Source organism: Gopherus flavomarginatus, chromosome 16, assembly GCF_025201925.1.
Source record: "Gopherus flavomarginatus isolate rGopFla2 chromosome 16, rGopFla2.mat.asm, whole genome shotgun sequence".
Taxonomy (NCBI): Eukaryota; Metazoa; Chordata; order Testudines; family Testudinidae; genus Gopherus; species Gopherus flavomarginatus.
Window position 1 is genome coordinate 25,524,011 of NC_066632.1, and position 24,428 is coordinate 25,548,438.

At 64.7% G+C, this 24,428-nt stretch overlaps 2 protein-coding genes across 3 annotated transcripts; both read left to right on the top strand.

The window, feature by feature from the left end:
• Positions 1–1,227: 1,227 nt before the first annotated feature.
• Positions 1,228–21,616, top strand: TIMELESS (timeless circadian regulator). 2 transcript variants are annotated; one of them, XM_050925557.1, is made up of 30 exons: positions 1,228–1,274; positions 6,547–6,687; positions 7,135–7,288; positions 7,820–7,934; positions 8,464–8,526; positions 8,769–8,870; positions 9,266–9,421; positions 9,947–10,080; positions 10,492–10,579; positions 10,880–11,056; positions 11,316–11,533; positions 11,938–12,041; positions 12,358–12,527; positions 12,889–13,017; positions 13,542–13,693; positions 13,873–13,970; positions 14,255–14,378; positions 14,823–15,024; positions 15,428–15,579; positions 16,001–16,086; positions 16,220–16,343; positions 16,710–16,792; positions 16,962–17,104; positions 17,771–17,969; positions 18,374–18,442; positions 18,809–18,927; positions 19,839–20,031; positions 20,196–20,253; positions 20,569–20,651; positions 20,951–21,616. In XM_050925557.1, the coding sequence occupies exons 2-30, from the start codon at positions 6,591–6,593 to the stop codon at positions 21,040–21,042; spliced, it is 3,684 nt and encodes a 1,227-aa protein (XP_050781514.1). In that variant the 5' UTR covers positions 1,228–1,274; positions 6,547–6,590; the 3' UTR covers positions 21,043–21,616. The 2 variants fall into 2 exon arrangements, with proteins under 2 accessions (XP_050781514.1, XP_050781513.1); XM_050925556.1 differs by lacking the exon at positions 1,228–1,274 and adding an exon at positions 5,730–6,117.
• A 244-nt stretch (positions 21,617–21,860) lies between these two features.
• Positions 21,861–24,415, top strand: APOF (apolipoprotein F). Its single transcript, XM_050925570.1, has 2 exons — positions 21,861–22,215; positions 23,214–24,415. The coding sequence occupies exon 2, from the start codon at positions 23,248–23,250 to the stop codon at positions 24,385–24,387; it is 1,140 nt and encodes a 379-aa protein (XP_050781527.1). The 5' UTR covers positions 21,861–22,215; positions 23,214–23,247; the 3' UTR covers positions 24,388–24,415.
• The last annotated feature ends 13 nt before the right edge of the window (positions 24,416–24,428 follow it).

Sequence of the window (24,428 nt, forward strand, 5' to 3'; positions counted from 1 at the left end):
CCACACTTGGGGCTTGAACCTGCCTGCCCCACACGTGGATTGGGGGCCAGGGCTTGGCTTGTGTGCAAGACTCTGTCCCTCTCCTTTGCTATCTTGGTGCACCCGGCGTGCAGGGGGGCAGGGCCCCATGGGGGATGTCAAGGTCAAGTGCAGTATTGCCAAGTATGTGTGTGTGTGCGGGGGGGCTACAGGGTGATTCTCCACCTCCGTGCAGCCACTGTACCTTCTCCCTGCACACTCATCTCCTCTTGCACACTCAGCACTGCCGCACTGGAGCTGCCACATTTATTTATTGATAAATAAAATACACAGAATTGTAAACTATTGTGCACAGCATTTTAATTTTTTTGGTGCAGAATTCCTGCAGGAGTAAACCTCGCCCCTCCAGGCAAACTCTCCTTGCACACTTACCTCCCCCAGCACACACCCCTTGCACACTCTCCTTTCCCAGTTAAACCCCTTGCACCCACATCCTCCTCATTGCACACGCATCGCTCCAGGCATACACACAAATCCTAGAACACAACGCTTGCACACTCATTTTCCAGTGAAAGCACTTCCATGCTTGCACACTCGTCTTCTCCCGCATAATCGCTTATCACAGCACATGCCCCTTGCACGGTCAACTTTCCCAGTAAAAGACCTTGCACATACACACCTTTCCCCTTTCACACTTACCTCCTCCTGCACACTCACCTCTCCCAGCACACACCGCCCTTGCCCGGGCACGCTCCTCCTTGCACGGCCCACGCGCGTTACCCTGTCTGGGGCTCTGGAGCAGCCCATTCCTGGCGTAGGGGTGTGCGTTCACCCCCCTTCCGGGGGTGGTTCGCTCCATCATGCTGGGCCTCAGGAGGGAGGGGCAGGGCCGGCTTTTAAAAGGGGCAGTGTCATTATCCCTGTTTGTGGTCCCCACCTAAGGGAGACCCTGATGGGGACATCCAGAGCGCTCCCCCCCCCCGCGGGGAGGGCAGGACTCCTGGGTTCTGTTCCCAGCTCTGGGAGGGGAGTGGGGTCCAGTGGTTAGAGCGGGAGGGGGCCCCAGGACTCCGGGGTTCTTCTATCCCGGGCTCTGACATGCAGCCCCAGCTGAGACGCCCCTCCCCTTGTCCGTGCCTCAGTTCCCCCCCTGGAGGGGACTCGCTGCTTTTCCCAGCAGGGGGGAGCTCGCAGCTCCGCTTTGCACATGCCGGGCGGCTGCTGTTGCCCTTTTAAGGCCGTGCAGGATTTCGGCGCCAACCGAGGCTCGGTGCAGCCGCGGGAGCCCGGGCCGGGTAGGGGGCGCGGGGGGCTCGTGCAGGGGGGCTGAGCTGGGGTTCCGGGGGGTTTCCGGGGTGGGGGGGCTGAGCTGGGGTTTGGGGGTTCCGGATGGGGGTATGAGCTGAGATGGGGGGTGCTGGGGGTTCCTGGGGCGGGCTGAGCCAGGCTTTGGGGGGGGGGTCCCCAGGGCAAGGCTGTGCTGTTATTTTTTGTAGGGGTTACTATGGGGCGTGTGTCTGGGCAGAGATTTTTGGGGGTGTTGAACCAGGGATTGGTGCATTCAGATCACGAGGTGCTGGTTGCAAAAACTGGGCCGTATTTTTCCACCCCCCCCCTCCCCCGGCCTGGTCATCAGCTGCCCTCCTCCCCCCCAGAGGTGGCTGCCTTCTGCTCGGTGCCCCTGTGAGCGCGCAGCTGGCCGCCTTGTGGGGCTGCCGGTGCCTAGCAGTGGACAGTGTTGTTTGGGGGGGGGGTAAATCCCGAGCAATGGGGTTGGGGGGGGTCAATCTGGGAGCCAGACCCTGCAGCTGCACAGGGCTTTTGCTGGTGTCGAACGCCCCATGCCCTGCGGGGAAACGGGGATGGTTTAGGGTCCCCAGCCATAGCGAACACCGAGGTAACGATTTCCAGCCAGTCCCCGGTTTTCCAGCGCTGTGATGGGGGGAGACCTGCCCTGTAAAACCTGAACCCTGACTTCTCCAGCTGCTGGATGAGGGTGTGAGTTTCCCAGCAGCATCCCGGGGCCCTCGAGCGACCAGCGCAGGGATCTCTGGGGCCGAGGGCACGTGGCACACAGAGCACGTGTCCCCGCTCGGCTGGCGTGTCGGGTCCTCTTCACACTGCCTGGGGTCCCTGGAGAACTGAGCTGCCCGGCTGACGCTCACCATGGCTCGAAGTGGGCCGTGTTCCTGAGCCTTCGCGCCGGGCCCTGTGCAGCGGGGATCTCTGTGAGAGCCCACGCTGGCTCCTCGGCGGGGAGGTCGTCTAGACCGGCATGTTGCCGGGGTGAAGGCCTTTGGTTTCACGGCCCGTGGCAGAAGGAATCAGTGTAACCAAACGCGTCCCCACCAGCCCGAGTGGGGGTCGGTTGCATCCTTTATTATTTCATAATTTACTTGAGTTTTATCAAAATGCAGCTTTCGTCCCGGCTCTGAGTGTGCAATCCGGCTCAGCCGGGCTCCCACAACCAGTCGGTGCCCGCCCTCCCTCCTGCCCCTGGTCCTCAGAGAACAACCAATCTGGGCCCCTCGGCCAGTTGGAGCAGCAAATTCCAGAGGCTGGGGAGCATGCGAGGAAGCGGGGGGATAAACCTGGCAGTGCTGGGCCTGGTTCTGGTTCTGTCTGGGCTGGAAGCAGGCCAGCTGTGGGTCCTGGGTGTCTGGGGTGCTGGGTCCCTGCTCTCCAGGCCCGTTTGCAGACGCTGCCCCCCCACTTCCCTGGCAGCAGCTCTGCCCTGGAGAGAGGGATGGAGGGGAGTGAATACAAGGAGCTGATTTACACACACCTGCCTCCTCAATTCAGCCCTGCAAGGCTGGTCTGGCATCTGGATAGTCAGGGATAGGGGGGTATAAACTGCCTGGCCCCCATGAGATCAAGGAGCCAGCGCCTTGATCCGCTGCAAGGGAGTCCCTAGGGGACAGTTGTGGGGCTGCTAGGGGTAGTTTCTTCCTGACCGCCGGTTTGCTGCATGTCCTGGAGCTGTCAGGTTGCCGGGCCTCTGAGAACGGCAATTTCTCCTCTCGCTGTCCTCAGGAATGGCTCCCCCGGCTAGCCGCTGCCCGTGGGGCTGGGGTCCTGGCTGCCTGGGGAAGCTGGACCCGTGTAAAGCGGTTCCGTTTAACCGGCTGGTGGGCACTCCGGTCTCGGTGCGGCTGAAGCGTGTCCCCAGAGGGTTTGGCCGGAAGCGGCTCTTGGACCGGAACCAGAGCCTCCTTCCAGTGGCTGGCGCCCGTTTAACTAACCTGCTTCTAACCAGCGCAACGCTTTCTCGTGGAGGAGGGAGCTGGGAGGGGGGCAGTGGAGATGGGGCCCGGATCAGAGCTGCCGTTCCCCCTCCCCTCGGCACCATCTCATGTGGCCCAGGGAGAGGCAGTTTCACGGGGCAGGGAGGGGGTTGCCAAGCAGGCCAGGCGCCGTGGAGCCAGGCCCATGTGCAGCGGTGGCGTCCCCGGGCTCCGGTGCCTCGTGTGCTCGGCAGGCCTCACGCTGCGCCTCGTGACCCATTTATTTCAGCCTCTGTTAACAGAGCCGGGCTGGGGCGGGGGCGGGAGAGGAGAGCGTCATCCCCGCCAGGTCCCTTACACAGCGCCGCATCGCCGAGAGGTGCTGTCTGTCACGATCATCCCCCCTTCGCTGCTGCCCCGAGGCAGCAGAGGGCTGCTTGTGGGGGGCTGAGGGGTAGTCGACAAAGCGGGGAAGTGGAAACTGAGGCCAGCTAGATGTTAGAGGCCCCACCCCCTCATCCGACTTTGCTTTTCCCCCGCTAGAAATGTCGGGTCAGGTCCCTAGGAACTGCCGTCACCTCAGCTAGAGCTCTGGCCTTGGAGCAGCCCACTAGGGGAAACTGAGGCTGGCTTTCCCAACAGGCGGATTGGTGGGGCCCTGGCACCAGCCCAACCCTTCCACATGGGGGTCGGAAGAGCTGGAGGCCCTGGGTGGGGGGCAGGATGCCATGGCTTTCTGGGGGCACCTCTGAAATCCCCAGCCTTGAGCTGGGGCAGGCTGGGGAAGCTCCAGGCCAGGGGAGCGCCTGGGGCAGGCTGGTGTCTCAGCCGCCTTCTGGGGCTCAGACTGAAGTAGGAGGCGGGTGACCATCACCCACTTGTTGTCTGGCTGCCCGCCCCATGGGGTGATTTAATTGAGGAAGGCGGGCCAGTCTAGTGGCTAGAACGGGGGGCGGGGGGGAGGAGAGCCAGGACTCCTGGGTTCTCTTCCCACCTGTGTTCACTTCAGCCCCCTAAAGCGGGTGTAAATCCCCTTGCTGGGGGGTCGGCTGGGTTTTCCCCTTCCCAAAGCTCTTCTTGCTGGCACTGGTGCCTTTTGCCTGACTCCTTGGGCGCTAGGTGCTGCGGGCCGGCCCAGCCTGGGGCATCAGGCTGAGGTGCGCGCAGCCAGGGGGTGAAATATAAACTGTCTAGCTGTGGGGAGGGCGCGTCCCCGCTCCTCGACACAGTGACCCGCTTTAGCTTGGCCAGCCCCTCCCGGGCCGGCCTGGCCCCCCTCGGACAGCGGCTGGGAAATGGGTTAGCTCAGGTGGTGCTCGGGGGAAGTGGAGCAGTTGCATAAGTGAGTTATGTGATGTGACAGCTGCCAGGGGTGGTGCTGGTGTGCTGCAGAGTGGGGGGCGCGGGAGGGAGGGGAAGCAAAGGCCTTTTTTAGGGCGGACGCCGGCAGCAGAGTTCATCTGCCGGGATCTGTAGGGCGGGTGGGGGCGGACTGGTGGAGCACCTGGGACGGCCAGTTCTGTGAGTGCGCGCCGGGGCGGGGGAACCGGCTGGGCTGGAAGCAGAAAGGGGGTCGCAGGGAAAGGCGGCGTGGGGTGGGGGGGGATCCTGGAGCAAACACTGCTCTGGATGGTGCAGTTTTTCTGCCGGCCCAGCCTGGCTCTGGAGGTCAAGCGCTCTGGTTGCCTCCCTCCTGGGCCCTTAGATTCACATCTGTACTGGAGCGAAGGAGGGGCTGTTCCCCTGGGGGGGTGTCACTCCTGAATCTTGGCCACCCTTGCCCGCTGTCGGGGCTGCCTTGGGTTGGGGCTCAGCAAAGGGAGATGATGATGGGTATAAACCAGCCCTGGCCAGGCTGCATCAGCCGGGGGACCATCCAGCCTGGTATCCTGTCTCCGCTAAGGGCAGGTGCAAAGGGCCATTTCCTTCTGACCCTGGTAGTCAGTGGGTGGATTGTGCCCTGGAGCAGGACAGTTTCTAGCCTGGCCAAAGCTCTTGGCTGTTTTTTAATGCCCCGTCCTGCTCTGTGCTCGACCTCGGTGATGTCCAGTGGCTGAGAGTTCCGCATGCTCACGGTGGCTTTGGGGATGGGGTGGGGGACAGCCTCTCCTTGTCGCTAGTTTGAATTTGCCTATTTGAAGGACAGCCTGGTTGTGACACACGTAGCTAACAGCCAGGCCCCCGGCTCTGGGCGGGGAGTGAGGGGTTGAGTGGGCAGAGCAGGGAACTGGGAGCCAGGACTCCTGGGTTCTTCCCTTGACTCCTTGTGTGATCCTAGGTGGGTCGCTTCCTCTGCCGGGGCACTGTGTCACGGTAGCACCCGGCTAGGGAGCGGGAAGCATCCTGACCCCGAACCACTGGGCTGTGGGGAATGTCAGATGCTGTGCTCCGGGGCAGGGAGTGAATTTCCCTGTGACTGGGCTGCTGCCGACAGTGTCTGTAGGGACGCTCCTATCCTGGGGGCGGGGGTTCTGCAGCTGGGCCCCAGCGTGTGGGGGGGATAGGGGAAGCCGGAGGTGCCGATGGGGCAGGAGAGAGGCTGGGTGTGGCATGGCACGAGCTGCAAGTACCTTGTGCTCCCCAGGCTGCACCTCTCTGAGTGGGAAACTGAAGGAGCCTTGATGTTTGGGAGAAGAGGGGGGATCGGTCCTGGTTTCCCCCCTGCTTCTCCCTGCCAGCTGTCACGTGTCTCCATCTGCCAGGGAGCCGGCTCCGCGTTGCTTAGCAGGCCACCTGAGCCTGCTGCTTTCGTCCCGGTCTCCAGGGCACCGTGTGCTGCTTCCATAGCAACTCCCCCGCCGGCAGCCGGGTCGTGGCGGGAGGGCTCCTCCCCAGAGACGGGTGCCATGGGCTGGTTCCCCAGGCTCGCGCTCACTGCTCATTCCAGCGCTCAGCAGCTCCCCAGTGCCTGCCTGTGCGTCCGCCCTCAGCGGGGTCTTCTCTCGCTGCTGGGTTCATGGGGAGTGGGGACTAGTGGTTAGAGCAGAGGAGCCGGCAGCCAGCACTCCTGGGTTCTGTCCCTGGCTTGGGAGGGGAGTGGGGTCTAGTGGTTGGTTGGGGGCAGGGGGAGTTGGGATTCTTGAGTTCTACTCCCTAGCTGTGTTCCTGGATCATTGCATGACCCTTGATATGTCACTTAACCTTGCTTTGCCTCAGTTTCCCCACTTGGTCATGGAGGGAGAGTGATCCCCCCCCCCACCAACCCCTCATGGCTGCTGGCGAAGGGTTCGGAGACCCTGGGGTGGCTGGTGCTGTAGATGAGCGAAGTGCTGGCGTGAGGGGTGGGGCTGGCGGTTCCAGTGCTGGGGTGTGGTGGGAGGCCTTACTGGCTCTGTCCTTGCAGGTTTCGCTCTCTGTCCGCTCCCTCTTCCGGCCGGGCTGGGATTTATGGACTTGTACATGATGAACTGCGAGCTCCTGGCAACGTGCAGCGCCCTGGGCTACTTGGAGGGGGACGTGTACCACAAGGAACCCGACTGCTTGGGTACGCCAGCCAGGGGCCAGCCCAGAAGGGGAGGCTGTGGGGAGCCAGTCCCTGGGTGGAAAGATCCCCGGCTCACCAAGTCAAGCCGGGAGGGGATGGGTGGTTTGGAGCCGCTCCCCAAGACTCCTGGGTTCCAGTCCCTTCTCCTCTCCGTGCCTTGCTTTTCCCAGTAGGGGGGTGCTGACCGACCCTTTCCCCCTCACTGGGTGCTTGAGATCCTTCTTAAAAGGGTAGTGACCCCCAACTCTGCCCTTTTCCTGACCCCAAAGGGAGAAGCGCCCCGCCTGAAGGATGTTTCAAAGCGGCTTCCGTCCCAGCCGCTGTGTGGTCCCTTTGGATGCGCCCAGCTCTAGCGGGGGAGGAGACCGGCCGCTTGTGTGGGTGGGGCAGAGAAGCTGGGCAGGGTGCTCTTGGGGGTCACACCTTCTGCTCCCCCCCACCCCCCAGAGAGCGTGAAGGATTTGATCCGGTACCTGCGCTATGAGGATGAGACACGGGACGTCCGCCAGCAGCTGGGCGCGGCCCAGATCCTGCAGAACGACCTGCTGCCCCTCATCACCCAATACCTGCAGGACAAGCTGCTCTTCGATGCTGTCATCAGGTACAGCCCACGGCGTCCACTCCCAGCCTCTGGGCTTCTCCGCCCAGTTCCCTCAAGCCACGTGGCTAGCATCTCTTCGGTGGGGGAGTCTTGTAGCTACAGTGCCCATGCTGCTCTGGGCTCTCATCGGAGGAGGCAGACGCAGGAAGCTGTAGGATCCTGTGGCGGGTAGTTCCACAGTCTGGGACAATCTGTCTCCCCCAAGCGGGAGCGTTGCCTGGGTCCTGAGGAGCAGAGCTGGTGGCCCCAGTCTGTGTTCTGGAGCTCCGGTGGTGGCGGTGCCATGGGCTGGGCTGGGAGCGGAACCCACAGCCCTGGGATTGAACCTGGGACCTCTGGATCTAAACGGATGCTAGTGGCCCAAGGGTGCAGCAGGCTCGTTGGCCTCCAGGGGGCACTCTGCTGGATCCTGCATCTGGCGAGGAGTCGCCCGAGAGCTGGGTGGCTGCGCCCCGGGGGAAGGGTCTTCACGATGCCAGAGGCTCCTGCCATGTCTGTGTGCCGTTTTCCTCCCCCCGTCTCCCCCGACAGGCTGATGGTGAACCTGACCCAGCCGGCCCTGCTCTGCTTTGGCAAAGTCCCGCGCGACCCCGGCTCCCGGCACTGCTTCCTGCAGGTTGTGTCCTACCTGCAGGCCTACAAAGAGGTGAGGCTGACTCCTCCCCCCCGGTCCTCCCACCCCGATAACAGGACTGTGGGGAAGGGGGGCAGCTGCCCACATCCCAGCGGGCGGTGAGCCAAGCTGGCCCTGTTAGTTAAAAGTAGCCACCTGTCCCAATCTGACATGGGGCTGAATGGATGAGTGGGGTCACAGAGATCTATGGGTCTTTCCAGCCTTGGATGCCCCCTTCATGCCACCGGGAGGAGCAGGGGGCCTGTGGACTTTGGAATGACCAGGAAATCCGTGTCCAGGTGCCCAGAGTGAAAATTGCTCTTCTCCGCCCCCGGCTGGCTGCTCCCCCCTAGAGCTGGCTGCCTTTTACCAGGGCTGCCTGCACCCTGGAGCCGGAGGGGCGGGTACAAGGCCTGTCTGTCCTTAAGCTCCCCCTGCTGCCTCTGCATCAGCCAGCGTCTCCCCCGGTATCCCAGGGCCATACCCCTCCCGCCCCATGCCACCGGGGACGCTCTCCTCCCGGCGCCGGCCCCTTGCCCTAATGCTGTGTTCTCCCCGCCAGGCGTTCGCGAGTGCGAAGGTGTTTGGGGTGCTGAGCGAGAAGCTCTACGACCTGCTGCAGCTGGTGAGTGTGGCCCTGGCATGCAGGGCAGGAGGTGGGAGGGGGCGGCAAGGGGACTTTAGCACCCAGCTAGTTGCCATGGGAGTCAAGTTCCTAATTCCCATAGGCCCCTGTGGGAGTCCCAGCCGTGTAGAGTGGACCCCAAACCTGCCCCCGGGGGCCAAGATGAGCTGGGAGGCAGCGGGTTTCCATGGGCCCCTGTCACTTTCCGTCAGTCGCTTTCTCACTGGTGTCGTCCCCCCCAGGACTGGGAGCAGAGGCAGGAAGAGGACAACCTGCTGGTGGAGAGAATTCTGCTGCTGGTGCGGAATGTGCTTCATATCCCCACGGACCCCGAGGAGGACAAGGTAATGGGGGGGGCGGGGGCTGATCCCCCGGTGGGCAGGGGAGGGGTCTCCATCTCCTTGCCCTGTGTGGCTGGCGAATGGCCAGCAGCCCTGGCGTGAGGAGGAGGGCTGGGGGGAGCTGCCCCCACTGGAGGCAGCCTGGGAGGGGTAGGGGGGCTTGTCATCTCTTGCACTCGGTTCTCGTCCCTCGCTCCCCGCTTGGGGGGCAGGCAGCGAGTTCCGGGATCTCCCTGCTGGGATGCCGTGCCCTGGGGAAGGGTGGGAGACCCAGGGAAAAGCCAGGCTCTGCTCTTGTGTGGCGTGGGCTCCCCCCGGTGGCTGGGTGGTAGCCAGGGGGAGGCTGGACGCTGGGCCCCTGCCTCATGCTCAGCCCCACACCTCTCCCTGTGTGCCAGAGCGTGGATGACGACGCCAGCACCCACGACCGGGTGCTCTGGGCCATACACGTCAGCGGCATGGACGACCTGCTGAAGTTCCTGGCCAGCTTCTCGGCCGAACAGCAGTGGAGCCTGCACGTGCTGGAGATCATCTCGCTGATGTTCAGGGACCAGGTGAGCCCGGGTGGGGAGCAGGGGGCCTGAGACAGGAGGGCACCTCCCCCCCGTCCCCCCCGCTGCTCCCCTGGGTTGGGAGCTGGCTGGATTAATCCACATCCGGGGGGAAAGCGATGCATGTTTGTTTTGGGGGGCAGAACATACAGCAGCCAGTTATGCCAAGGGGCTGGGGGACGACACCTTTGTGCATGGGGGTGTTGGTGTCTCTCCAAGAGGCCCAGCACGGAGCCCCTGGCTGCTGGCCTCACCACCCCACCCACAAGGGGTCTCAGCAGGGCCCAGGGCCTTCACCCTGCCCCCCAGCCTGGTAGAGTGGTGCCCACTGGGATACGTTGCCCTTCCTCCTCCCCCCCCCCCCCCGGGGCTGGTGGAGTGGTGACCGCCGGGATACATAGCAGCCCCCACCCCAGGCCGGTGGAGCGGTGCCTGCCGGGATACATAGTCCCCCGTTCCCCCCACCCTCCTCCCCACCCAGTGGCCGTGTTGTAGGATGGGGAGGTCACCAGCCTGCTGTCCCAGCAGGATCCGGAGCAGCTGGCGGCCACGGGGCAGGCCCGCCCGGCCAAGGAGCAGGCGGCAGACGTGAGGGACCTGGAGGTGCTGCGGCAGGGGGAGCTGGCAGAGAGGAGGAGCCGGGCGTTCCAGCGAGGGAGCAGGTGAGCTGGGGGTTGCAGCTGGGGCAGGCTCCCTGGGGCAGGGGGAGGGAGGCTGGGTGATCAGGTGCCTCCCCTCGGAGAAGTGGGCTCAACATACGCCATTTAGATCTCCATGGCGTGCTGTTTGTGCAGTGGGCAGCCGCTAGCAGGGGGCTGTGGGTCGGGAGTGAGAGGCACCAGCAGAGCTGTGGGGAGGGGGGAGCCCAGGGCAGGGGTAGCAGGGGGCTGCAGGTCGGGGTTGAGGGGCACTGAGCCATTCCAGAGCTGCTCTGACCCACCCTTGTCCTGCCCCTCAGTTCAGAGGACACCGTGCTCCTGTGTGCCAGAGGCTGCTGCCTTCTGGGGGGTGGGCACTGCAGCTCATCTTCCTCCCCACACACACCTGGCTCACCCCAACCTCTGTCCCCCCAGGCACTCCCGGTTCGGCGGCTCCTACGTGGTCCAGGGGCTGAAATCCATCGGCGACAGGGACCTTGTGTTCCACAAGGGGCTGCACAACGTAGGTGCCTTCCCCTGACGCCTGGCCGGCCTTATCGGGGGGAGGGGAGCTCTGTGTACGGTGTGGGGGGGTGATGGATGGGGGGCTCTCCCTTGTGGGGCTGAGGAAGGAGCAGGGCTGGAGGAAGGCAGCAGAGACTGTTCCGACTGCTCCGTGGTGGCCCGAGGCCGTTTGGATCCCATGTGCCTGGGGGCTGGGACGTAGATCCATGTGGATCCATGACAGAGCGATTGGGACTGGGGGGCGGGGGGGAGATTTGGGGAGGATGTTCCTCTCCTCACTCTCTTCCCCCCTCCGCAGTTGAAGGAGCACAGCCACGACCTGGGCAAGGAGCCACGGCGGGTCCCTAAGCGCCGGCAGCCAGCCCGGGAGACAGAGCCGCGCCGGCGCTCGGCCCTCAACGTCCGCCTCTTCCTGCGGGAGTTCTGCGGGGACTTCCTGGAGAGCTGCTACAACCCCCTCATGCGCCTGGTCAAGGTGAGTGCAGGCAGCGGCCGCGGCAGCACCAGGCCCCCCGGTCCTGGCCCCGCTGCCGAGCAGGCGCTGCACTGCGGGGAGCCTCTGACCCCAGGCTGGGCAGCTTCCCCTGCCCTGGGGGGGCAGCTCAGGGGTTGGCTATTCAGCATCACTAGCTCCAATCCCGTCAGCGCCCCTGGAGCAGCGTGGGAGGGTCTCGGGGGTGGGGGCTGGGCAAGAGGCTCCCCGCTGCCCCCCTGAACCTGTACATGCTCCCCAGGACCAGCTGCTCCGGGAGAAGAGCCAGCAGCACGACGAGACCTACTACCTGTGGGCCGTGGCCTTCTTCATGGCCTTCAACCGCGGCCGGCACTTCCGGCCCGAGCTGGTGTCTGAGACGGTCAGCGTCCGCACCTTCCACTTCATCGAGCAGAACCTCACCGCCTACTACGAGGCCATGCTCCTGGACAAGCAGGAGGCCACGTCGTGGGCCAGGCGGTGAGCAGGGGGCCCGGCCGCCCCTCTCCACCGGGCCTGGGGGGCGCTGAATGGGACCGGAATGGCCAGTGCAGGGAGGGAGTGGGGTTTAGTGGTTAGAGCTGGGGAGGGCTGGGAGCCAGGGCTCCTGGATTCTATCCCTCGTTCAGGCAGGGGAGGGGGGGATGTCTAGTGGCTTAGAGAAGGGGGTGGAGCTAGAAGCCAGGATGCCTGGGTTCTTTCCCCAGTTCTCAACTCCAGGAGTCCTTGGTTGACTCCCTTCACCTTCTGCCTGTCACCTGCACATTACCCTCCCCAGGGGGGCCATGTCCTGCCCCTCACACACACACCTGAGCTAGGTGCCCAGCGTGGCTGCCCAAGGGGTGGGGAGGGCACTCTCTGACCAGCCTCTGCTCCGTGCCCAGAATGCACCTGGCCCTGAAGGCCTACCGGGAGCTGCTGACCACGGTACAGGAGATGGATCGCTCCCCAGACGAGGCCGTGCGGGACAGCAGCAAGATCATTAAGAGTGAGTGCAAGGCCCCCCTCCCCGCCCCCACCCTTTGGAGCTAGCGGGTGAGGGGGTGCATTAACTGGGGCTCACAGCCCCTTGGTCCTGGGCCCCCCAGCTATGATATGGGGCAGCGTGGTCATGGCTCCCTGGGGCTGGATCAGGGCCAGCTCCCCCCTGAAGGGGGCAGGCCCCATTCCCCACTGCTCTGAGCCAGCCAGTCCCCACCCTGGGGCCGGATTGGAGCTGGCACCCCTAGAGGAGAAAGGCCTGGTGCCCCCAGCCAGTCCCCTGCCAGGCTAGGGCACTCGCTCACTCTCCCCCCACCCCCCAGATAACATCTTCTACCTGATGGAGTACCGGGAGCTCTTCCTCGCTCTCTTCCGCAAGTTCGAGGAGAGCCGCCAGCCCCCCTCCTTCCTGCGGGACCTGGTGGAGACCACCCACCTCTTCCTCAAGATGCTGGAGGCCTTCTGCCGGGGCAGGAACAACCTGGTGGTGCAGGTAGCTGGGGGGGGGTTGTGTTTGGGGGTGGGCTGGGCTGGAGGGAGGTGCTTCGGGGAGGGTTGTGTCTGGGGTGGGGGCACCTGCTTATTTGCCCCCCTTGGACAGAGGGAGGTGCCCCTGATCTGAGCCAGGGCCATGCTAACTCCTCTCTCCCCTCCGGGTGTGTACCCGGCCCCCACATTTCCCCACCAGCTGTCGCCAACTCTCCTTTACCTGGCAGTCACTCCTAGTGGCCAGCGGGGGGCGCCAGAGGCTCGGCTTCATGTGTGCCTTGGGGCAGGGGGTTGGGTCCTGGGGTCTGCCAGCCGCATGGGGGGAACCCGGGGGGGCCTCTGACCGCACCGTCTCCTCCCTGCAGAGCAGAAGGGTGAGGAGGAAGAAGCAGCCCCGGGCCGGCCGGGCAGCCCCCCCTGCACAGCCCTGCGCCCCCCAGGAGCTGGAGGAGCTGTGGCCCAGCCTGGCAGAGCAGCTCAGCGCCTGCGCCCAGGTAGGAGGGGGCCGCGCCTGGGGTCCCTGCGGGGTCTGGGTCGGGGCTGCCCCACGTTGGCATTGCCTGTGGCCCCCCAGGGGAAGAGGCCCAGTGTGGCTTGGACATCACGAGGGGCGTAGCCTTCTCGCATGCAGAGGCCACGCCCCTCATGGGCCACGCTAGGTGGCAGGGAGTCTGTGGGGGCCCCCCCAGGCATGGGCATCTGGGGCAACCGTGAAACGTCAGCTGTATCCCCATAGTGTTGGGGGGGCAGGACAGGCGCCTGTCCCCAGGGGCTAAGGTGGGCTGAATCTGTGGGGGGTGCTGTTCTGAGGGGGCTGAGCCTAGCGGGCCTGGGGGGCCTGGTTCAGTGAAGGCAGGTGGCATTCTCGGGGGGCTGGGCTCAGTGGGCTGGTGCCCCCCTGCTTGGGGCCAACCCTCCAGTGGGACATGGTGCTGTTCTGTGGTACCTCCGTGGACAGGGCTGGATCTGGCCCCTCTGCCAGGCACTGAATCTCCCCTGCCCCCCACTTCCCTGCCAGGGGGCTCAGCCCCTCCCGGAAGACGTGGTCCCCTTCGACGCTGCCTCGGAGACCCCGGTGGAGGAGCAGCGAGCGGAGGCCATGGTGCGCATCCAGGACAGTCTGCTGGGCCGCCAGGCACCGGCCGCCCTGACTCTGCTCCGCTCTGCCAGGTATTGCCACCAGCCCCGCTGGGGGTCACCAGGGCGATGTTCCCACCCTCCCCGTCCTTGGTGCTGGGGGGCGACGGGGACCCCGTGCCCTGGCCTGGGGGAGCCCTGGCCAATGGGGCGCATGGAGGCCTCTCGCTTCCCCAGTGCCCCGGCCCGACCTGTCTGCGTCCCCTTCCCAGGGAGGTGTGGCCCGAACAGGATGTGTTCGGCTCCCCGCAGGCGGCCCTGGAGGAGGAGATCCAGCTGCTGAGACAGATTCTCTTCGCTCCTCTTCCTCGTGAGTGTCCTTGCCAGGGGATTGGGGGGGTCATTTGGAGGGGCTCCTCTCCCATCATCCCAGTGTGCCCCCCCCCACCTGATGGCTCAATCCAGCCATTTCCCGGCCGCCCCCCCCCCCCCAAGCCCCATTCACCCCCAAGTGCCCGGGCTGGGCGTGGGCAGGCCCCACCATGGGGTGGTGCTGAGCGTTCAGCCCTGGGGTAAGGAGCCGGCTGTGTGTGCTGCTGTTGACTCCCTGGTGGCGCCGGGTCCCTGTCATCCTGGGGTGTCTGGACATCACAGGGCAAGTGGCGCCTGAGGTCGAGGAGCCGGGGGAGGAGGAGGAGGAGGAAGAGGAGGTGGAGGAAGAACTGGCGTCTGTCCAGGTGTCAGAAAAAGAGTTCAACTTCTTGGATTATCTGAAACGGTGAGGGGGCTGCGCTGGTAGGAGGTCGGGTCAGGGCAGCAGGGCTGGGACACCCTCTCTCCAGGAGCCCAGCTGGGCTCACAAGCCCCCTACCATGTAGGTCGAGGTGCCCTGGGTCCTATCGCTGGGCGCAGTGAGCCCCTGGGCTGGGCAGAACATCTCCAGCTGGCAGGCGCTGTCACCCTGCAGGGTGACTCTAGGGCATGTGGAGGGACGTGGGGTGCAGGCAGGATTCCTGGGTTCTGTTCCTGGCTCTGTGTGGCTTTGAGCAAGTCGTTTCCCTGCTCTGTGCCTCGGTTTCCCCATTGGGTACAGGGAGGCTGATCTCTGCCTCTTGGAAGCTAAGCCGTGGGAGTGGGCTGGGAAAGGGCCCTGTCCCTCGGCTGAGCTGTCCCATGATCCTTTGCTCACTCACCTGTGTATTGGGGGCTGGCGGGGGGCCAGGTTTGCCAGCGCCAGTGTGGTCAAGGCCTACGTCCTGCTGCTCCGGGACTACCGGCAGAACACCGCCCACACCAACCACTGCGTGGCCAAGATGCTGCACCGCATCGCCTGCGACCTCAAGATGGAGGCACTGCTCTTCCAACTCTCCATCTTCTGCATCTTCCGCCGCCTGCTCAGCGACCCCTCGGCCACGGCCTACAAGGTGAGGGGCCCCTGGGGAGCCACCTCAGTGCCCGCCCTTCGCCAGGCTACGCCTGCGTCGCCAGCAGGGAACGACCAATGCCGGGGAGAGGGGCCTCGAACCTCCACACTCCCCTTGGAGCCGCTCTAAGCTAAGCCCTGCTCCCTGCAGGCCTGGGGAAGCAGAGAATCCCCATGATGTCGTGCGTAACCTTCCTCTCCCCTCTGCCGCTTGCGCTGTGCTAGCCCATTACGCTCCAGCTGCGGAGATAACAGCCCTGCTACTGCTGCCCCCAGTGGAGCTGCTCTTTTGGCTCAAGCAGTCCAGGCCCGTGCGTTCAGTCCAGAAAGGTTCCCAGCTTGGTGCTGGGGAAAGGGGGGTGTTGATGGCGCCGCCAGGCCTCTAACCTCCCTCGCCGTCCCAGGAGCTGGTGACCTTTGCCAAGTACATCTTGGGCAAGTTCTTTGCCCTGGCAGCCACCAACAAGAAGGTCTATGTGGAGCTGCTGTTCTGGAAGAGCACGGCCACCGTGCGAGAGATGACGGAGGGCTATGGCTCACTGCAGGAAGGAGAGGGGTGAGTCTGGGCTGAAGGCTGCCGGCTTGAAGGAGGCCATGGGACGGGGAAGGGGTGAAGGGTCTAAGCCCTCTCTGTTACCTGTATTCTTGGCCCTGCCTGCTGGTACTTTAGAGCAGCCTTGGGGCTGCTCTAGCATTGCTCTGCTTCCCCTGGTACAGTGCACGCTTTGCTCGGGCAGGGGCAGCACCCTGACACCAGCTGCACACAATCCCCAGGAGACCCTGCACACGGGGATGGTTCTCGGGGGAGGGACACTGGCACCCCATTTAAGGCCAGTTTGCAGGATAGTGACCCTAGGGCAGGGCATCCCTCCTCCCCCACCCCACGTGCTGCAGGCAGCTAGAGCCCCAGGGTCCCAGCCAGGGAGGGAGGGGTCTCCAACTCCAGCAGCACCTCACCGGGTCTCTGCTTCCCCCAGCTCTGGTGCCCGGAGGGCCCCCAAGTGGACTGCACAGGAGGAGGAGGAGCTGCAGGAGCTGTACCTGAAATACAAGGGAGTGGAAGGTACTAGCTGTCTTGTGATTGACCCGCCGGGGCCTCTGGGTTCGGGGGAGCTTCCCAGGACTCCTGGGTTCTGTCCCAGCTCTGAGAGGGGAGTGGGGGCGTTTTCTGTAACCGTGTCCTGGCCTCTCCCCAGGCGCGGACATCGTCGGCAGCATCCTCACACACCTGCGGGCTCCCGGCCGGACCCGGAAGCAGGTCGTCAAGCAGCTGGTGCGGCTGGGGCTGGCTGAGAGTGAGAGGGATTTCCCGCAGGAGAGGTGGGTGCCCCCAAGCCTCTTGGGAGCTGAACAGCAGGGGCAGGAGGGGGCCAAGGGGGAGCCCCGAGCCGGCCTCAAAGTGAAAAAAACCCAGCGTCCGTGCACAACCCAGGCCTTGACTCGGGGACTCTGCGTGGCAGGGACAGTAAATCACCTGCTCTCTGCATGGAGGGGGGGGTATCCGGGGGAGGTGGGCACTGGGGTGAGGGGACTAGGAACCAGGACTCCTGGGTTCCATTCTCGGCTGTCACTGATGCGCTGTGACCAGGGGGAGTCCCTCCCTGTCCCAGCGCATTGCGATCCGTAGTTGGGGAGCGTGGGGACTGGGAGTCCCTCCTGCCCCTGAGCACCTGTGTTCTGGCCCAGGAAGGGGACGCGCCTCGTGCTGTGGACGGAGGAGCAGGAGCTGGAGCTGCAGCAGCTCTTCGAGGAGTTCCAGGACGCAGACGGTGAGTGAGGGACCCTGGGAGGCAGAACAGGGGCTGGGAGCAGATTGATCGAGGGGAGGGGGTCTCTGATCAGCTGGGACTCATCAACCTCCTCACCCCCTCGTATCTCTGCGCCCAGTGTAATAAAGGAGCTCTCCAGCCTGATGCAGAATCTCTCTGCCCCCGGCAGATATCCTGGGTAACATCATGAAGCACCTCACAGCCAAGCGCTCCAGAGCCCGCGTCGTGGAGAAGCTGCTGAGCCTGGGGCTGGTGGCAGAGCGCAAGGAGCTGTACAAGAAACGCAAGAGGAAGCCTGGCCTGCCTGGCATGGTACTGCACTGTTTGGGGGGGGTGCACCCCCATTGCCCCTGCTGGGAGGGGTGGTCAGAGGGTAAATCCCCCCCACCCCCACCCCCACCCCCCCCCAGTCCTGGGTTCCCCCTCGCACCCAGGTCTTTGTGCTCACCTGGCTGTGTAGAACCATTCCCCTCCTGTTTGTGTGGGATGTTTCCGTGGGGCTGAGGCCCATGGGGGGGGGGGCTCTGAAGGCGCCCCCCTGCCCTGGGGATCCCTTTCCAAATGGGTGAGGTTGCCTTTGCTGGCTTCTCTGAAGAGGTCCCCAAGCACTTTATAGACCCTGATCCACCCCCAGCCATGCCCTGTCCTGAGGGCGGGCTCCGAATTGTACACATGGGGAAACCGAGGCATGGAGCAAGGCGTGGGTGGGGAGAGAGGCATGACTCAGATGTTGAATCTGTGGCAGAGCTGGGGATAGAACCCAGGAGTCCTAGCTCCCAATTCTGCCCCTCACCCGGCTCTAGCCTTCTGGACCCTACTCCTTTATGATCAGATGCACCTGTGAGTTTGAGCTGGGCACTCTCTCCTACCCAGCTCCCCCCCTCCTCCCCCGATGGAGCCCAGGCATATGACTTTACCATAGGACCCCCACCCCCCGCTCTTGGCATATGACTTTACTGTTGCTCCCATCCCTTCCAGAGTGAGGACAGACCCCTGTGGGGTGTGGCTGGCCGGGAGGACTCTGCAGAGGAGGAGAGCGACAGCGAGGAGGAGGAGGCCTGGGAGGAAGGGGGCTCAGGCAACAGGGCCGTGGAGGGGCACTGGGCGCAGGGCAGCGAGAACCAGGTGGCTCTGGAGCAGGACGTGCAGGGCCTGGCGCGCCGTCTGAGGCAGGGAGGTGAGGAGCATGCTGGCTCCCCCAGTGGCAGCAGTGGGGACTGCACCCATGAGCTCCTCCTGCTGGCCTGGGGAGCTGTGGGGTGGGGCATGCGCGGGCTGCTGCTTGGCTGGGGGCCACTGGGCCTCTGTTGGGGGTGGGATGGGGGGCAGCGAATGCCAGCTGCCTCGGCTCCTTGTCCCAGGCTCATACAGGTTAAGGCCTGTGCCCACACTGTCCCCCCCAACCCCAGAGAGTGCAGCCCCACGGCTCCTTAAAGAGACCTCGTCTGCATTCAGCCTGGCCCCGTCTCCCCCGTGAGCTCTGGGCCGAGGCCAACCCGGCCCCACTGCCTGCTTGTGAGTCTCCAGCTCGGTGTGTTCCTGAGGGCCACCTCTCACCTCCGCCCTCCCTTGTGCCCACAGGCCTGGCTGGTTCCTTGCTGTGGCTTCAGAACTGCCTGAACCGAGCGGCTGAGGACCGGGAGGAAGATGGTTAGTACCTGGGGTGGGGCAGGATCGGGGCTGGGAGAGCGGCAGGTGCCGGGCATGACCCTACCGTGCTCAGGAGATGGTGGCGGCTTCTCCCCGGGCTCCAGACAGCAGCAGTGCCGTAGGGAAGGTCCCGGGGGGATGGCTTGTGTATGGGATCTGTTCCCTCCTGGGGGCACCCCAATACCGGCAGGGGTGAGGTGCATATGGATCCCCTCCTTGGCCCCCAAGAGCATCTCCCCTATGCTGCGCTGACGTGGGCCCCACCTGGCGTTGCCCGGTTTCGAAGGATCCTCCAACTGTAGCCCTGACCCCCCCCCCGCCCCCATGCGCGGGCGGGTTCATCCTCATGGTGCCCCCTGTCCCCAGGCACTGCCCAGCCCGTGCCCTTGGTGCCGCTTTTGGAGGAGAACGAGGATGCCGTGGAGAACCAGGGGTTCCAGAAGCTGCTGCGGAAGGTCGGGGTTCGGGCCCCAGCTAATGAGCAGGTAATTACCCCCGTCACAGAGTCCCCGGGGGATGCTCGGGAACTGCTCCCAACAAAGCCAGGCAGGGCTCTGGAGAGCCTCCTCTCTCGGAGCAGACTGGCTCCAGGTCCAGGCGCTCACACGGCTTCACCTTCCTGGGTCTGACCCGGGAGCATTCGGCCTCCCCTGCCCCTCCGTGCGCTTCCCACAGTGAGTCCGCCCGGGTGGGGTCCTGGAGCAGCCCTGCCCCCCGACTCCGCAGCCAGACGTGACTCAGCCAGCCAGTAACACAGAAGGTTTATTAGACGACAGGAACACGGTCCAGGGCAGGTCTTGCAGGTACAGACAACAGGACCCCTCAGTCAGATCCGTTTTGGGGCTCTGGCCTCCTCCCCCCATCTGGGCCCCCTTCATTTCCCTAGCCAGCTCTGAACTGAAACCCCCTCCAGCCCCTCCTCTGGCCTTTGTCTCTGTCCCGGCCAGGAGGCACCTGATCCCTTTGTTCTCCAACACCTTCAGTTGGCATCTTGCAGGGGAGGGGCCCAGGCCAACAGGAGAGAGGGTGTCGGCCATTCTCTGTGCAGACACAATCGCCCTGGCCCCCTAGGGCTCTGCAACAATCCCACCCCCTTATCCCACTGCCTAGAGACTTATGAACTGCATAGGGGAAACTGAGGCACCCACACAGTATTCAAAGAAAACATTCCCCTGCCTGCCTCTCTCTGTCTCTCTCACACACACGTGCGTGCGCTGCATTGTGAGGGGGGCTGGTATGTGCCCTGGGGGGGAGAGGAAAGGATGTTTTTTGGGGGGAGTCCAGTCCAAGTAGTGGGGAGGCAGGGATGTGGGCACAAAGACTGGGAGACACCCCCCTCACACATGAGCGCCCCCCTCAGGCTTTGCCTGGCACTAACACTCCCCGCCCCCTGCAGGAATCCTTCTGGCGCATCCCGGCCAAGCTGAGCCCCAAACAGCTCCGGCGCGCGGCTGCCTCCATCGCCCAGGAGGAGCCTGAGGGGGAGGAAGGCTGCCTGGGGGGGCCAGACTCCGGCCCGGAGCAGAGAGCCCAGGCCCTGCAGACCTTGCGGCTGGCCCGGAGGAAGAGAGGGGCCCCAGCCGTGCCAGGTGAGAGATGGGGGGGATGTTGGCCTGGGAGGCTGCCCCAGGAGGCAGTGGACAGGCTGGGCAGCGGGGTGGGGGTGGGGGGACTGTTGTGTTGCTCAGTTGTCCTTTCCTTCCCCCCCTACCCCCACACACACTGATGCTTTCACTTTCTTGTCCCATTTCAGAGGAGGAAACACCTGGCCCGAAGCAGCCACCAGTGTCCCCAGGGGCTGATCTGGAGAGGTGAGTCAGGGGTGGTAACCCCCGCCCCCTCTCAGGCTCTTCACCCACACAGGACTCCTGGGTTCCTTCCCTGGCTCTGGGAGGGGGAGTGGGGCCTGGTGCATTGGAGCGAGGTGGGACTGGGATCCAGAACTCCTGCCTCTGACTCCCTGGTGCCTTGGGAAGTCCTTGCCCCTCTGTGCCTCAGTTTCCCCATCTCTAACAGGTAATGGTGCCCCACCCAAGGGAGTTGAGGCCTAGTGTTCATAAGGCGCTGGGCTGGGGCAGGGAGCTAGGTGTCAGGGGTGCCCCTAATCCCTTCCCCCATCATTGCAGGGACCTTCCTGTCCAGTCGCAGCTGGGCCCCAAGCGGAGCCGCGTGATCCACAGCGACGACGATGAGGACCCCGAAAGCCGAGGTCTGCGAGCGCCTCCCTCTGCTCCTCCCTGCAGCCTGGCTGGCCCTGGGTGCAAGAGCCCTGGTGGCAGCTGATGTCCTGGGGCTCCCCGGGGCAGAGCCAAGTGGGGCCCCAAGTGGCTCCTGCTCTCGGGAGGGTGGGGGGAAATAGCCTCTGTTTGCGTAAGATGGGCTGAGTGTGGGGCTCAGCTGGAGGGGGGTGCAGGGGGCAGCCTGAGGGGAATGGGGGGCAGAGAGGGCTGAGCTGAGATGGGGGTGGAGGACTCAGCCCTGAGGTCCCTCGTCTGTTCTCCCTTTCAGCTGAGGTGCCAGTTCTGCCGGACCCCAGCTCGGCCAGGGAGGGGACACGGCCCCCCCGCTGGAGGAAGCGCCTGCGGATCGAGGAGGATTAAAGGGGTGTGGCCAGACACACATCCCCCCCCACACATTGCCTTGGCCTGGGCCCCCCCGAAGGCCCCTCCACGCTGCTGGCAAAACCCAGCTGCTTCGGACATGCAAACGGGGGGGAGGGAACAGCACTGGGGCCAGGCCATAGGGGCACAAATGGGGGCAGGGGGGGAACACTGAGAAACCAGCCCCTGCCCCTTCCTCATTCCTTTTGCTTGTAGTCACCCCAACCCTCCCGGGGTGGTCACTCCCCCCCAACCCCAGGGGGGTGATGCGGTTTGAACTGGGTTCTGTGTTCCAAGGTTTAAGTGTTTGTCACCCACAGTGTGGTGCCCCCCCCCATCAGCTGCTGGTGTCATCAGGGTTAAAGGTCATGGCTGAACAGAGCAGGGGCAGCCCACCATGTGCCCCCCACCCCCCAGCTCATTTGCCACCCCGGCTGGGGGATTTCGGGGGGGGCTCATTCCCATTCCTCATCCCCTAGCCCCGTTTGACTTCCAGCAGGAGTGAACCCCCCCGACCCCCGCTTTGTTTGCTGTGTCACTGCAAAGGGACAAAGGCCAAAATTAAACCGACTCAACCTTCCCGTGTGTGTGTGTGCGCGCGCATACCAGGACTCCGGGGTTCTGGCCCCATGGGGGAGGGGAGCAGAGCCCTGTTGTTCTCACCCCAGCTTCAATCTCCCCTCCCTAGAGTGTCCCCAGGCTGGTTCTCTTTCCCCCCCACACACACACACACTAGAGCTGGCTGGGAGGGGCCCTGGCCCAGCCTGGTGACATTGCGGGTGGAGGGGGGTGGTTATCTTTTTATTAACAGCTGCGCAAACGGGGCCCAGAGACCCTGGCCTGAGCCCAGCCTGGGCCTTCCCCAGATCCCTCGGCCCCTGTGGCCTTGGCTGCCCGTGGGCCCTACCTTACCCTGTGTCCGCTGTGCCCAGCGGTTGCCCTGCCAGGAACGGGGCAGCCCCCAGCCAAGGCACTGCTGCCGAGACAGGGCACGGGGGAGCTGCAGGCTGGGAAGGGGGGGCAGGGACCCGAGAGTCCGAGGCTGTTGCAATCGGCTGCCTGATAAGGGATTGCCAGGCCTGGGCGAGGGCTATAAAAGGGGCCAGGCAGGCTCTGGGCCAGGCATCCTGCCCTCCCGCCTGGTGCCCAGGAGCTCCTGATCTCTGTGCCCAGGTGAGTGGAGGCTGCAGCCCCCCTGCCTCAGTGTTTGTCCCCACTGCTCCTGGAGCCGAGGCCGCTGCGCGTTTACACGAGGCCTTCGCACCAGTATTGGTCTCCAAACCCCAGCAGGGCGTGGTGGGGGGCAGCTCTGTCATTGGGGGTTGGGGGGAACTGCTGTGGGCGTGCAAATCATTGCTACTGAGCTGGGTGGGGGGAATGCCCCATTTGCCCATGGTGGGGGAGGAGTGGAAGTTGCCAGTGTCAGTCACACACTGAGTCGTGTGGACCAATGTGGCTGAGCTGGGGGTTCGGGGCATTTGCCCCCTGTCCTGGGCTGTTGGTGGTGGTGGGGGGGGGCTCTTCTCCCCTCTCAGGCAGCTCAGTGGGGGAATGGCCAGATTGGTGCCAACCAGTTTCACTCTTCCCTGGGGGCAGGGGGAGAATTCCCCCCTGGTGCGTCATCTGACCCCCCCCCCCTTTGCCTCCAGTTTAATGCAGCTGCCACAACATTGGGACCTGAGGACCTGCTTTGCTGCCTGAACTCACCTATGTTGGGGGAACCTGCCCCCCATCCTTGGCTCCTGGGGGCCCTGGCCTATGGCCCCCCTTGGGGATTCAAAGGGATGGCCAATGCCCCTCAATTCCAGCCTGCAGCCCCCTGAACTCCCCTTCTGATAATGATGCCTGGTTCTTCCCTCACACGTTGTGCTGAAGTGCTTTACTGTGGGGAAACTGAGGCCCAGGCAGAGCTGGGAATAGAAATCAGGCCTCCCACGTTCCAGGCCGGTGCTGTGTCTGCTAGGCTCCGCTGCCCCCCACAGCTCTGCGGTCACCCCGACCCACAGTCTCCTCCCCCAGCCAGACACCATGCATTTGAACCCCGTCTCCAGCGGCCAAAGGCTGGTCCCTCGAGCCCGGTTGTGCCAGTAGATGGCATCCCCCGCCAGAGGGTCCCCTGGTGCGGGGTGGGGCTCCGGATTCTTGTGTCTGTGACGTGTCCTCCTCACTAGGGTCTGTGCTGCACACCCGAAGGACCGGCCCACCATGCACCAGCCACTTCTCTGCTGCTGCCTGCTCCTGCTGTGCCATGAGCTCCATGGGCACCGGCTGCCCCCCACGGTCCCAGGGGGAGGCGCCGCTGGGACTGCCAAGCCCCTGGGGACGGAAGTCATCCCCCTCCCTGCTTCTCCCGATGCACCCAGCTCGCATCAGGCTGCTGCCAGGGGGTTGCTTGACTCCCTCCTGGGGCGGCTTCCCCAGCCGGGACTCCCACGGGTGGGGGTCTCCTGCCACGACTTGCTGCCTGAGGCCCTGGAGGGTTTCTCCCAGCTCCCGCCACTGCCCCAGACCCTCGCCAGCGCAGCCTTAGCCCTCTCCTTGCAAGGGGCTGGCTGCCCTCACCAGGCTGAGGGGCTGGTGCTGCAGCTCTATGGGGCGGTGGGGGTGGATGATGCCAACGCGCTGCTGCTGGGGATAGCAGGACTCCCAGGCACCCGCAGGCAGGGCGGGAGAGGTAGGACCGCCCTGCTCTTCAATGTGGATCAGCTGGCAGGGCCGGGCCCCCGACGATGCTCGGGCCTGGCCCAGCTTGACAGCTCCCTGCTGCTGGGCCCGGTGACCAGCACCCACGGCGTCTTCCCAGCCGCCGCCAGGGCCTGCCACAGGCTGGGATCTGCCTGCGCCGGCGTGGCCTCCAACGGGACCACCTCCTTCTCGGTGATCGGACAGCCCGGTGCCTACTCCCTGCCGGGCCGCGGGGCCCAGGCCTGGCTGCACCAGTGCCGCCGGGCAGGGAGGAACCGGCGCAGGAGCGCGGAGGCCTGCAGCAGCGAGCGGGAGCGGAAGGTGCACAACGTGCTGGAGTGGGTGCCCGTGGTCAGCACTTACTACAATGTTGGCACCAGCATCTACTACGCCTTCCACAACTGCACGGCGCTGGCCAAGGAGCGGGGCATCGAGGCAGCCCTGGACCTGAGCTACGACGCCCTCGTGGTGCTCATGGGCGGGGCAGGGGGCAACATGGGCCTCAGTGTCGGCATAGGGCTGAAGCCGGCCATCAAAGCGGGGGTGCGGTCTCTGATCAGCTACTTCCGGCAGGTGGAGCCGTCTGCCCCCCCGTCCACGAGCTCCTCCAGCCCCGTCACCGCAGCCGGCTCCTTTGTGCCGCCATCGGTCTGGGTGTGAATAAAGCGGGGCGCTGCCCATTCCTTGAGCCCAGTGCTGGT

Coding starts and splice junctions, on each gene's coding strand:
- TIMELESS (XM_050925557.1), top strand. CDS start 6,591: ATGGACTTGTACATGATGAACTGCGAGCTCCTGGCAACGTGCAGCGCC. Junction 13,694..13,872: donor ACTCTGCTCCGCTCTGCCAG/GTATTGCCACCA, acceptor TCCCCTTCCCAG/GGAGGTGTGGCCCGAACAGG. Junction 17,105..17,770: donor AGCCTGGCCTGCCTGGCATG/GTACTGCACTGT, acceptor CATCCCTTCCAG/AGTGAGGACAGACCCCTGTG.
- APOF (XM_050925570.1), top strand. CDS start 23,248: ATGCACCAGCCACTTCTCTGCTGCTGCCTGCTCCTGCTGTGCCATGAG.